The following is a 12824-nucleotide window of genomic DNA, read 5'->3' on the forward strand; positions in this document are numbered from 1 at the left end:
TCAGTGCAGTGATTTCTAACTGGATATCAAGAAACTATAGTAGACCGTGCATTGCTTCGTTTAAAATAGAGCATATCAGACTGTTTGTAGCTTCAAAGGACTCACGTGTGTATCAAGGTTCACAATAATGTAATCAGAAAGTCAGGACTTTTGATCCTAGTACATTCAAGGCACACATACACGTTTTGAAGAAATTTACTGTCAGTTTTGTGCTCAACATGTCGAAAATATTACAATACCAAACTGCACACTAAATTACATTCCAGAGATATACAGCACTAACATCGTCAAGAGTCACAACGGAAGTGGAAACCGGAATGTCAACGATGTAGAAAACCTTCAATCTCTTGGCATGTTGTTTTCTTTATTAATTGCAAGCAACAGACTTGGAATTTATATTCAATCTCAGTCAACACTGAAAATTAAAAGGCATTTCAACAAAAACTTTCTGTTGCTAGTTTTAATTCCATGAAAAATAAGTTATTATACAACATATCCATATGAAAACAATGTACAAGGTCCGCGCGTCAATTCACAGCGAAAATAATATCCGGAAATCATGATTCACGAGTCTGTCAGATGCAAAAACGTTGATGGAGAGTAGTGTTAAATTGACATTTTCTATGATCGGCACATCACCAATCCAGGCATGACTAAAGCGCCGTCCACCGACGGTGGCACACAACAACAGACTGAAGCAAGCAGGAAAACATGAGGTAGGCATGTCTGCAGAAAGGTGGTAGCAAATTAACAGCGTGGCACAGAAGTATTAAGGGCTGAATTAAAAGTAGTTTTCGGAGGGCTTGTTTGGCTTTCAGCCCGACTTGAACAGTAGGATGGCCACCTGGCCCAGGTAGAAGTAGATGAAGTGCTTTGTCTCGTGCGTCACGTAGCTGCCGAAGTTTCTCCCGACAATGCAATGCCATGTGGGGTTGTACTTCTTGTCAAACTCCTTTCGGGGGGAGACAATAATAATTAGCACATCATCGATAAAAAAATTTAAAAAAAGTCTTTCACAACAGGTTCCACCACTCATTTTATATTTAGCTAAATGTACCTTTTTGACATAGGCGGCAATGTCCTTTTCAATGTTGTACTTCTCCATAGCCTGCATGGCACAGTCCACTGCATCCTGCTGCATTTCATCAGACATATCTGCATTCTTTATCACGGCCTTCTTCTCAGTCATTTTGGCTGTTTGACTGCAAGGGAGAAATAAAAACAATTATCATTACATTTACAGTTACATTTTCCACTTAGTTCCTACTAGTTCCAGTGCAAACAGTCACTATAGCTGTAGTTAGGCGTCTACATCATTGCATTTTATGATATACAATTCAGAGTTAGATAAAAATGGTGCCCATCTTGCCAAGCCAATTGGCGTTAATTGTATATGAGGCCTCATCAAGTCATCTGGATAACTTTGAGGTCAAAACCCTGATCCCCATCACTTGGAGGCTACACAGTAAGAGTTGTTCTGGATATATATTTAGACAACCATGTGATGGGCATTTGTGAGACACAATGAGTCAATTTTGCACATTATGGCATAAAAGAAGGTTTCTGACAAGATATAGCATGCACTGTACAGCTGAAAGCAGTAAATCTTTGATTTTTGATTTACTGCTGCTTGGGAAGTTACCCGTAACTATTTCTGCACATATTCAGCCACAATTTACTTCAATTTGTAAGGTTTACAAACATCATTGTAAAGAAAGCGGAGGGAGCATTCATTCAGCTTTTCAGGAAAAATACAAGAGGCTCAGGCAACATTAGCATACCAGCAAAGGAAGCATCAGTATTCACTTTCACCTTGTTGTGTTATTAATAAACAAGGCGAACCTCGCAGTAAACACTTACCGTCTCTCAGCGAAGTTGAATTGTTAGGAGTTGTATGTAACGAGCAGCTGCACAGATTTCCGTTCATTTATCCAAAGAAAGCGTGCGTCTTTAACTCCGCCCTTCACAACACATCCGGTAGCTGATTGGCTGGAGGGAAGCCTCCACCCTGGTGACGGCGTTTTTCACTTGCGGACACTGCCTGCATCTTATTTCCACCCAGAATGCACTGGTTTCAACCCCCACCCCTTCGATAAACCCTACAATTACATCCCAACGGTTATCCTCAAGCACTTTTCCTTGACCTCGATGGAAGACGTCATGGGGGGGATCAAGGAAATGTGAAGGATAATTCATGAGGAGTTAGGAAAGACAACCATAGTGCTTAGAGAAACCGATTACATTTACGAGTATGATTGTAAAACCTGCGTAAGATAACATATCGTTTGTTTTAATGGACGGCCGAATGGTGCGTCACTTGAAATGATGCTGCCGCAAGGGATTGTGGGGCGGCATTATCCTCTTTCCTTTGGTAAAGGAAGGTCCAGTGTATCCTATGCTGAAGGACATGACAAAGGAAGCATCGAAAGCACCTTTCCTAAGCATTTAGAAAAGTCGTCTAGCTCTCGTCATGGCGGCCATTTAGATACCTCCCGGTAATTTCACTCATTTAGGAACCTTCCGAAACAAAAATGACTTGTCAACCGCAGCTTATGCTTCCTTCAGAGGAAGCGGTTGATCCCGGTGATTAGGTTGAACTTGCAACGCATGAGGAATTAATTTAGATGAATGTGCATCGTTTAGATCCCTGATCAGTTGTAAATGCACACAAAAGAGCATATCACAATAAATAAATCAACAATATATATCACACACTGGAATTGGGCCACTTCCCAGATGCTGCCTCTCGTGTATTGACAATACATTTGATTTTTAAACTTATTTTTATATATTGCAGCTTTAATGAGAGTTAACCTCTAAAAACATACATGTAAGTCCAGAACGGTGCTCATACGTTTGAGCTTCACTGTGCAGAATGTTTGAGAAAACGATGACAAAGGCGGTTTAATCTGCTGAAAGAGGAAAGCTTCTCACTTTAAATGAGTTTAAAACATGTAAATACAAGCAGGATTGTGTGACATCTCAGCTAATAAGCCAACCAAAGTCCAGTTTACACATATACGTAAGTGTGATGTGGAAACCTTTTTATTTGACTTAAGTTAAGTGGGACACCATTTGTATATTTTGTTCTTAAATTTGTCTGGAGGGGATCTTTAGGGGATTACTTAGGAATCGAGGCTTGAGTACACAATTAGCATTAAAGTAAAGGTAGTAAAGGGATTAGCATAAATGGCTTAGTTTCCACCTCACACACTAACACTTCATAATTGGGATTTCCCTCTGCTTTAATGCCTACAGGCTCACCAAACAGACTGACCGTTTTTCTATATTTGGGGCCCAAATGAGAATTGTAGACAGTGTCTGAGTGAATTTTTTGGTGACATGAAAGAGAATAGATTGCCTCACAGATCTCTCTTCCTTAACTATTAATGATTACCCACAATTCATATCTTCTTGTGCTTAAATCATGGATGTACCTTCCTGCCCTCCTCCCTTTTTTTTAATTTTTTTTTAAAAGTAGAATCTAAACAAAACAATCACTCCTCTGTGATGGCAGATGAGGTCCCACACTAAAATAAACTTTCTTTTGTCTGACAACCAATTTATTTTGAATATTACAGTATTTGATAGTTATAGATGGTGGGACAGGGGTTGGATCCTCTGCCGGTAAAAAAGCTCCAACTTTATCTCAGTTCCCTAGTTTTCAGAGACAAATGTACTTCTTAAATCTCCTGCATGTATTTGGTGGCTGAAGGCACCTTTTTGTGGTATTAAGACATACTGTGGGAAAAAAAAAAAAAAAAACAGCACAAACACTTGACCTATGTTATTGAAATTTTTATTAAAAGAGAATAAAGCTTTAGGATACTGGAGATCATACTTAAGAAAATCAATCAAATCATCGTCTGCAACAAAAGACTGACCTAAGAAAAAGATACAAACCACGTTAAGGTCACATTCCCTTGTCGCGTCCTAGTCCTCCCTCTTCCCTCCCTACTCCGCTGTTAATGGCCGCTCACTAATTTACCACTCTCCTTACGCGTGTGGATCCATCCTGCACCTCCCAGCCCTCCTCCTGGTTTTGAGCTGAGCTCTTCCTTTTTAAAAAAATAATTTTGAAAAAGAAAAATAATCGGTTGTCACAGTGCCGGCAGTAATTGTGTCTCTGAGGTCCCACACAAAATGAAAAAAAAAAAAATTTGGATTATTTGAAAGCCAATTTGGTTTGAATATTTCCCTATTTCCGGTTTGACGGGGTTATGTGGACAGGGCCAGGGGTCAGGATCATCTCCCGGTAAAATGCTCCCATGCTCCTGATCCATGTATCCATCCTGAAGCCTAATCCTAATCCTGCTCTGATCCTGAATCCTGATCCGGCTCCGGAATGGGGGGACAATGAGCCCAGTCCGAACCTTCAGAATACCAGCAGAACCAAAGAGAAGGAGGCAAGTTAGAATCACACCTTCAGAAAATACCAAAATTAAAAAATGTCAAATGCATCTACGAGGGAGTTTACTTGGTGAAAAACAGGAAACACCCTATATAATCATTCCCAAACAACTAAAATTTACTTTGGAGACTAAAAGACGAAGACGAGCAAAAGCAAAAAAAAACAACAAACCACAAGTTTTGAGTCTCCAAATACAAAGTGGTATACAGAACTTGTTACAACTGAAAACATTCAACAGCACTCTATTGTCAAGTGCATGTTTAAAAAACTGAACAGCCTTATAATGCAGATTTCACAGTTGACAAGGCACAGCCATCATACCATTGGTGCCATATTTGACTCCTCCTCCTGTTTATCTTAATATGAACTGTTTCCTCTGTTCCCATCCTATCCTGTTCCTCTGAACTCTACAGAGAGACACACAAGAGGGTCAAAAGGACAGTAGTATATGCTTCAAAGAGGTTGATGCTTCAAAACAAAAAGCGTACGAGGACAAGTAGAAGAAAAGTATAGGGAAGGGTGACAGATCACAAAACTGATGAGAAAGGGACAAGGAAGAATGGGTCCGTGGACAAAATATGATATCTAAATAAGAAAACTGCAACAGAAAGTGTGTGTGTTTGGGGAGGGGGGGGGGGGGGGGGATACACAAGAAGACAGTGTAAACAGGTATCATGAGATGATCCATGATGAGTATACAGGATTTGTTGAGTGATGGGAAGACTTCCTCTCCGGCTACAGAGTCACACGGTTGCGTTAGCTCTAGGTGCGGGAGCGGGAGCGGCGGGGAGAGTAACGGGGAGACCCTCTGCTGCGACGGGACCCGCTCTTGCTTTGGCTCGGGCTGGGGGTCCGGCTACGGCTGCGACTGCGGCTCCGGCTACGAGAGCGAGAACGACCATAGCTCGGGCTGCGAGGACCGTCCACCTTCACATGAATGTAGGCAGTTTCTCCCTAAACACACACACACACACACGCGCATCGATTAGCATGTGGACGTTGTCTTTGTCATCTTTAAGACCTCTGCTTGACTTACAACACATCTTAGGAGGTTCAATAGTTTAACAACCAGAAGTGGGCCAAGACATTCTGATAAATAAGCCACGCATTGAAGCATATTCTTACCACGCTACCATTAGTTATCCTCACGACACGAGCGACAGGCATAGCATTATGATGAAAAACATTGAATAATCATTCAAACCCAACTCTGGCATTTACTTACTGCCTGGTCATTTCCACCTTCTTCCTTTGAGAAAACCATTCCTTATTAAGTTAGCGGGAGGCTGCAGCCCCATACGTACCTCGTGAGAACGAAACTTGGTGTTGTCCAATTGACGGACAGCGTAGGACATGTCTTCTTTGCGTACAAACTCAACTACCCCGGTGCCATCGCGGTACACATCAGCATAACATACATCACCTGCCTCTCGCATGTGATCCTTCAGGTCCTGCCAGCTTCCACTGGACGGAAGACCTGACAGGGAAAAGTGGCGTGAGACTCGTACTTTCATTTATACACTTCTGGTGAAGAGCGAAGTACAAAACATCACCCACCTGACACAAGAACCCTGTATTCTGAGCGTCGAGAGGGCGGGCCATGCCTTCCCCTCTGGGGTCCCATTGGTCCACCACCACCACCACCCCCTCCGCCGCCACCACCGCGATCACCACCGCCTCCTCCTCCGCCTCCCCGTCCACTTCTAGGAAACTCAACGCGCAAGCGGTAGCCATCGTAGTCGTAACCATCACGCCCGTAGACGGCATCCTCAGAATCCCTGTGAAATCAGACAAGTAGAAATCATCAAACTTCAAATCAGCTACAGTCACACAGAGCATTACTAGTTAAGGGCCCAAGATATCAGTTAAGCAGATGTATTGATCTTAACATATTATCTTGCAAACCAAACTGACTAAACCAGTGGAGAAAATGAATCTTGATGAATTTGTGTATTCCCTGACAGAGATATGTGCAACTGTTGAGCACATTAAATATTCGCTACTCCCTCTCTTTTCTTTGTGTTAATAGAAACCCATATGTGGCGTCATAGATTCATACAGGAATCTATTAATAAATACAAAGAGAATTTAATGTGCTTTGAAAAAAAAATCACAATTATTTGTTGTCAATTAGTTGCTTTAATCATCTGTGTAAGGAAAGAGCTTTCAGTCTATCATTTAGTCTTTGGCCTCAATATCAAGAAATGTTATAACAAACAAAAGAAAGCACTTTCCACATTTGAAAAGCTGGAAGGAATTTTGAAAAATAAAGTAATAAATGTACTGTCGATCAGCTGATCAATTATGATCGCAGAGGTGGGTGAGTAGAAGTGGGTATACTCATGTATTCAGAGAAGTTTTGCCAGATAGGTGGGTGTAATATAAACCCCGTATACCCTCCACTACACCACTGACTGCAGCTTTAAATTGCAGCATTACATCAGTTTTACGGATTAACTAGTTGGCCAGGTTGTTGGTACTTTAGAGAAGCAATAGTTTGGTGGGAACGGGTTTCGGTGGAACCAATCCACCGTTTACTTCTATGCAAATACGATATTTATTGGACACACAACGAGTTAGCTAAAACGAATGTATTAAATTAGGGTTGACTAAATATTAGAAACGCATCTCTGTATAATAAAATAGTCAATAGCGCTACAAAATACTCCCTCCAAAATTACCACGTAAATCAAACAATAACGTATGAAACTGTTTTACATTTTAACCTTCAATAATGTGTTATATGTTGCAGGTTATACCCAATAAACTCGCAGCTGGGTGTGTGCATGTGCCTATTGATGGTGGTTTTATAGATAATGGCTTTGGAAACACGTGCAGACCGACGGTAACAACGGAGCGTGGCGGGAGAACGCAGCTCACCTCGGGTCCTCGAACTGCACGAAGGCGAACGGTGGTCCTCCTCTTCGGTTCTTCAGATCGATATCGCGGATGGCTCCGTATTTGTAAAACAAATCTTCCACGTCCTTTGAGCGGATATCAGGGGGAAGATTCCCCACGTAGATACGACAATCGTTGCTCCCCGCCGGTCCTCGGACTACACCTCCGCCTGACATGTTAGCACAGAACTAGCTAACAATAACAGCTAACGTTAGCTAAGGAAGTTAGCAAAGCTGGCCGAGCAGATATTCTCCTGTCGAGCAGACGTTAGGATGGCGCGTAGATATATAACTGGATAGAATATATAGTCGGCGAATTACGTGGTAGCTAACGGTACAGCTGAAACCTTCGGGGTGGATTTCCCAAATATAAAAATTAACACGAGCTAAAACTTGTGCGCCTCGACCGTTGCCTTCCTCCAACAAAGCGCTCTTCTTCGGTGGTGCGACGGCTTACAACCACCTTTAAATGTGCGCACACCGCCACCTACCGCACAGTAGTGAAAGTGTCCTCCATCCCGTTGAGTTTAAAACAAAAAGCAAGCCTTTGAAACAAAGTTTGATAAACTGTCACCTCAGCGTTCATAAAGGAGCTTTTGTGAAGCTTTTGATCATATCAAAATACTCAAGTGTTCTTATCTTCTTGCTAACCACAGAGGAAAAAAACACGAGTTACAACTTAAGTTTTTATTTGTTAATAACTTAGAAAAGAAAGTGGAATTCAAATATAAAATTTGTACACATTTATCACAATTCAAGCGTTCCAGTATACAGTGTCACACAGCGTCGGCAGCCATTCATTAAAATCTTAAAGTAAACACAATTCCTTACATGAAACAGTAAATTAACGTTTTGTAATTTCCACACCCCAATGCTGCAAACAAGTCTTTCTTCATGCACACTGCTGTACCTAAATGTCAAGGCCACTGACAAAACAGTTCATAACGTGTGTTTTGCCCAGACCACCTGTTCATCACATCTTCCCTTCATGGGTCCTCAGTCCTTTTTGGCTTGCTTCTCTCTGCGTTTCTGTCGAGCGTCAGACACTATTTTGAGCAGCGACAGAAGAATAGGCACACACATAGGCAGGAAGAGGGGTATGTAGATAGCAAACTTCTGGTCATCAGGGAAGTAGAGGAGATGCAGGAGTGAAGGGTCAAAGAAGGCCCTCTCGGATGCCAGGATGGCCTCTTTACTGTACTGCAGAGCAAAGCGGAGGTTCCCGGCCTCCAACTCAGCCACAGCCAGCTGGAGAGACGTGACGGCACTGGACACCTGAGGAAATATGAAACAGAATAGTATAACAGGCAACTTCTTTTTGAGTTGAAAATACCAAATTAAGCACTGTAATTTGTTCATTCATTCAGCCTGACATTGTGTTCCTATAAGCAGCTTACTACTGATCAATGAAAGGGTGTGTCTGTGTGTGTGCCTCTTACCTGTTCAGCAATGTTATCATTGATAACAATGTTGCCTATTTGGTCCAACAGCTGTGCCAGTGACGTGATGGTCGTGGTTGCTGTTGCAACATTCTCCACAGTCCGACTCCACATGAGACGGTCCAGCTCCCAATCGGCCAGGCCTGTGCTGCCGCACGGTGCCACCAGGAAGCCAGAGGGAGCGGTGGATGTCTGCACACCCAGCAACAGTCTGACAGGACACGGTGCAGCAGAGTTACCTGGCGTTTACATGAAAAGCTATACGCCCGTCGTACAGTAGGTGTCCACTTACCGAAGCTGTGCGAGAAAGACTCCCATGACTTTGGCCATGTCGATGTTGAGATCAACAGGGAACACAGCCTCTGGTCCATAGAAACTATTAACATTATAGATCTATAACAACATGGATAAGACATTATTTGGTTGCTCTGGACCCAAAACAGCAAATGAAGAGTGCAAAATCACGGTATCCCTAACAAATTATTACCGTAGTAATATATGACATTCACTGAAAATGAATTCATAGTATTCAGACCACTGTCACCCAGTTAAGATTATTTTACCATAATTCCACCCCAACGTGGAGAGTGAAACGCATTAGAGGGCACCTCCCGTTTCTTGCGGTCATGAATGTGAAGGGGTGAATGATGGGCATCCGGGACGTACAGAAGAAAATTCAACACCGGGTTGGAAGATGCAGCATTTGAGCCTTAAAATCAAATGCAAAAAAATTACAATTATATATAAATACATCAGGACAACCGATAAACATTCAGTGTGTGTTTTCTTTTACCCAGTCTAGCCTCCACAGGGTTGATCACATGGGCAAGGCTGTCAGAGTTGAGCGTGTAGGCCCCGAGGCTGCTGTCAAAGCGCGGGTTGACACCGAGCATGGCGTAGTATAAGGTCTGTGAGGAGAATATGTTCATTAACATACAATGGCCGAGCATCCTGTAACGGTGCACATTCACACTCACACATTACCTGAGAGTCTATGCTAAAGTTGGCCACAGATGCCAGTTTTGTGAGCAAAGGTTGGATGTAGGTCTGCACAGCACCCTCTATGTCCCAGTGCAGCCGGTGTGACTTTGGGTCTGGGTTCAGCAGACTGAATGTTATCTCATAACCTAAAGAGAAGATAGGAACAAACAGGAAAACACTGGTTACATAGTTAAAGCACACACTGACTGGATAAGGAAACCAAATTGGTCCACTCTGTGCTGAAACAAAGACCAACCTGGGCTGGATTTAAAGGCTCTCATGCTGTCAGCGATGCTCTCTTTGTTGCCAGGGCTGAGGCGGACTCTGTCGCTGAGGGCCGCGGTGATGTCGGTGTGGCTAAACGACATCACCTGCAGCACCTGCTTGGTCCGCGGCTCCAGGTGAGCCAGTAACTGATCCAGTGTCTTGCCCACTCTCATCTGGGCACCGATACGCAGCAGGGCTGTCCGCCGCTGACCGACATACACGTCCACATCCTAAGAGGCATGAAGGTATATTATCTACTACTACAGAGTCTCAGCTGTGCAGAAAGTACTGTATTGTACTGTATCTCTAAGAAGTAATGATACACTAAATTCCACAGAGATACATGAGCTGAGAAAAGTTAAAGTCACCATAACATAAAACTATGCAGAGACAGAATATGAAAGGATCAACAGTACTCTTTGAAACTAAATACAAGGGGGAACAAAAAGAAAGATTTAAAAAGAGAGTTTTAACCTCAGGCAGCAGTGCAGATGACTCTGGGATCACGTACACAACCAAAGAGCCACACGGACTCTCACTGAGCGTGTGCAGAGATAGATCGGCCTCTGTAAACAGAAGAACGAGAGAGAAGGAGAGAAATTATGACCCGCGGTCTCACACAGAGTTAGCAAAAGAGCTGAAGGTGAGACAACACCTCACCTGCAGCAGTGGGCTGGTTCAGGGCATCCTCCTCCATGATCGTAGCTGTGCGGTACTTTGTCTCATACCTGTACCTCAAAGCGGTGTCCTCTGGAAACAAAGGAATCAGAGGTATTTATTACCTTGCAGTGTAACTACAAGACAAAACAAAGACTGCGTTCATGAATAAATCACCATCGACTGTGTGTTCCTCATCCTGTGTCTGTGTCAGTGGGAACTTCTTCTGCTGTTCTGGTGTCACCGTTCCACGCGCAAACACAACCTCCACATCAGCACTCAACTGTAGCTACAAAGATAAATAAACATGTATTACACATGAGAGGATAAAATGGATAACAAGACGGCAACATGTAATTAATAGCAGGAAGCATGAACGAACCTGCAGATTAGACAACTCATTTATCTGAGTGACAGGCAGCCAGGCGCGGTACGTCTCAGTGGTTCTCCACCACAGAGGGACGCCCACGATGATGACCACGGCTGCTATGGACAGAGCAGCCAGGTGGCCTCGCCTACGCTCTGAGAGACAGACAGACAGGCAGACAGTGAGACAGATGAGCCTCGAGGCATTACTGGACATACAGACGTTACAACTGTCAGAGTTTGCCATTTACACTTTCTTTGCTGTTCCTGTATTATCTCTGGTTGATTAGCAAATCAATGCACATTGTTTTATGGCAATAATGGATTTTTAAAATGTATATCAATGTGACGAATACCTTGATTTGTCACTAGACTAACCAACAACAGATGTTTCTGTCTCATTCATTTATACATTAACAGCTTTTCAAAAAAGTTCCTGCATCATGATTAGAAGAAGAAACTATTTTTATTATCATATACATATACACGAAATTTGACTACTGCATTTGACACATGACACATTATATTGGTATCTCAAAGTACATGGCAGGCAGAGGATTGGCCATTGATTGAATGATATGTTTACATATTTGATTAGTCCATTATTGACGAGTACTACGTATTAAGATGCAAAGATGTAAGTTATAGTCAACATCAATTGGTCAACACACAGCGACGTTGAATGGCTGCATGACCTGGTTTGGTTTTAAAACTAGAAAAATACAAACTACTGAGAAATTAGGCGTTTTACTCTATTTGACGAGAATTCAGGAAGTACAATGTTGTTGTTAATTGTGAAATGAAAATTACATAATGATGAATACTAGACCTAGAACAGTGATAGCACAGGGAGGGCTTCATTGCTAGCTAACTGCTGCTAGCTAACTGTTAGCTTCAGAGGGTCTGACCTTTAGGAAAGCGGCCTCGTGCTTGGGTCTGTTGTAACGGTTGCACGTGTGAAACTCGCTCTAACAAACTGCTGTAAACGTGTATGAATGCTGCCTTTACGAAGGAGAGAAATCGTGAAAACATGATTCAGTTATGAAGCTACTCACCCACTTCCGTGGTAGCCATTTCTGTCAGTGAGCCGAATGGGTGCGTTTGTTATCCGGAAGAATACAGTCAAATGTCACGTGATCGAAATTAAGCACTAAACGGGGCGGTTCATGTGGTACCACAAATACCTTATATATACAGCCTGTGTGTGGTACAACAACAGCAAGTCGGAATCCAGATACATAGCCTTCTTATACACAGTATAGCCGCAATTTAATTAAATTTAGTTAATATTGTATTAAACAAATCTTTGTTCGTCCTACACAAAGAGAAGGCGAGAGGGCAGTCACTGTCAGCCCACCCGGTGAACATTTCAAACGCACAAACACAATGTGAGAAATTGGCAACCAGCGCCCCACGCGGTGGCTTAAATAAACACTTATATTTGTCAATTAATACAAATTTGACCAGAAAAAGAAACCTTCTGTCACTTACTTGTTTAGTGTCAAGACTACATACATTTTGAGGCTTACTAATGATGATGATGATCAAGCTGATCTCATGATAGTTCTGGTATAACCTTTAGGCCACAAATGCAAGATTAGCTGTATTGTGTTACGGATGAAGTGGGTTGAGGAAATTTGCTTACTTCTTAAACAAAAATATATTTAAAACACTCTTTGATCAGCTGGAATGCATCACTTTTTGTCACTTTTCTGAGCTCAGGAAAAGTTTACTTTCTAAAGAAGCAAGGTTTGCACAGGACAGCTAAACATGTTCATTTAGAATATGATGTATGTAGACTACCCA

At 42.5% G+C, this 12824-nt stretch overlaps 3 protein-coding genes across 6 annotated transcripts; all 3 read right to left on the bottom strand.

Moving 5' to 3' along the window:
- Nucleotides 1–345: 345 nt before the first annotated feature.
- On the bottom strand, nt 346–1960 carry dynll2b (dynein, light chain, LC8-type 2b). The gene is made up of 3 exons (XM_079283966.1): nt 1861–1960; nt 1058–1202; nt 346–952 (listed from the first exon to the last, which is right to left on the bottom strand). Exons 2-3 carry the CDS (start codon nt 1187–1189, stop codon nt 815–817), a joined length of 270 nt encoding a protein of 89 aa, XP_079140092.1. The 5' UTR covers nt 1190–1202; nt 1861–1960; the 3' UTR covers nt 346–814.
- Nucleotides 1961–3783: 1823 nt separating this feature from the next.
- Nucleotides 3784–7726, bottom strand: srsf1b (serine and arginine rich splicing factor 1b). 4 transcript variants are annotated; one of them, XR_013772557.1, is made up of 6 exons: nt 7292–7726; nt 5969–6189; nt 5716–5888; nt 5111–5365; nt 4733–4818; nt 3784–4373 (listed from the first exon to the last, which is right to left on the bottom strand). XR_013772557.1 is itself a non-coding variant. In XM_079282947.1 (4 exons), the coding sequence occupies exons 1-4, from the start codon at nt 7483–7485 to the stop codon at nt 5174–5176; spliced, it is 780 nt and encodes a 259-aa protein (XP_079139073.1). In that variant the 5' UTR covers nt 7486–7726; the 3' UTR covers nt 3784–5173. The 4 variants fall into 4 exon arrangements, 1 of the variants encoding a protein (XP_079139073.1); XR_013772558.1 differs by having other exon boundaries at nt 3784–4818; XR_013772559.1 differs by having other exon boundaries at nt 4733–5365.
- Nucleotides 7727–7986: 260 nt separating this feature from the next.
- Nucleotides 7987–12105, bottom strand: pigs (phosphatidylinositol glycan anchor biosynthesis, class S). The gene is made up of 12 exons (XM_079283217.1): nt 12074–12105; nt 11035–11174; nt 10830–10941; nt 10656–10745; nt 10470–10561; nt 9985–10225; nt 9732–9874; nt 9541–9655; nt 9311–9456; nt 9040–9140; nt 8748–8958; nt 7987–8583 (listed from the first exon to the last, which is right to left on the bottom strand). The coding sequence occupies exons 1-12, from the start codon at nt 12090–12092 to the stop codon at nt 8305–8307; spliced, it is 1689 nt and encodes a 562-aa protein (XP_079139343.1). The 5' UTR covers nt 12093–12105; the 3' UTR covers nt 7987–8304.
- Nucleotides 12106–12824: the final 719 nt, after the last annotated feature.

This window comes from Melanostigma gelatinosum (genome assembly GCF_949748355.1).
Source record: "Melanostigma gelatinosum genome assembly, chromosome: 14".
NCBI lineage: Eukaryota > Metazoa > Chordata > Actinopteri > Perciformes > Zoarcidae > Melanostigma > Melanostigma gelatinosum.

Excerpts from the sequence above, each read along its gene's own strand:
- dynll2b (XM_079283966.1), bottom strand. The coding sequence starts at position 1,189 with ATGACTGAGAAGAAGGCCGTGATAAAGAATGCAGATATGTCTGATGAA. Across the intron at positions 953-1,057 it reads TTGCCGCCTATGTCAAAAAG|GAGTTTGACAAGAAGTACAA; the intron begins GTACATTTAGCT and ends TCCCCCCGAAAG.
- srsf1b (XM_079282947.1), bottom strand. The coding sequence starts at position 7,485 with ATGTCAGGCGGAGGTGTAGTCCGAGGACCGGCGGGGAGCAACGATTGT. Across the intron at positions 6,190-7,291 it reads GTGCAGTTCGAGGACCCGAG|GGATTCTGAGGATGCCGTCT; the intron begins GTGAGCTGCGTT and ends CTGATTTCACAG. Across the intron at positions 5,366-5,715 it reads CCAAGTTTCGTTCTCACGAG|GGAGAAACTGCCTACATTCA; the intron begins GTACGTATGGGG and ends GTGTGTGTTTAG.
- pigs (XM_079283217.1), bottom strand. Across the intron at positions 9,656-9,731 it reads ACTTTAGCATAGACTCTCAG|ACCTTATACTACGCCATGCT; the intron begins GTAATGTGTGAG and ends TTCTCCTCACAG. Across the intron at positions 9,141-9,310 it reads CACGTTGGGGTGGAATTATG|ATCTATAATGTTAATAGTTT; the intron begins GTAAAATAATCT and ends ATGTTGTTATAG.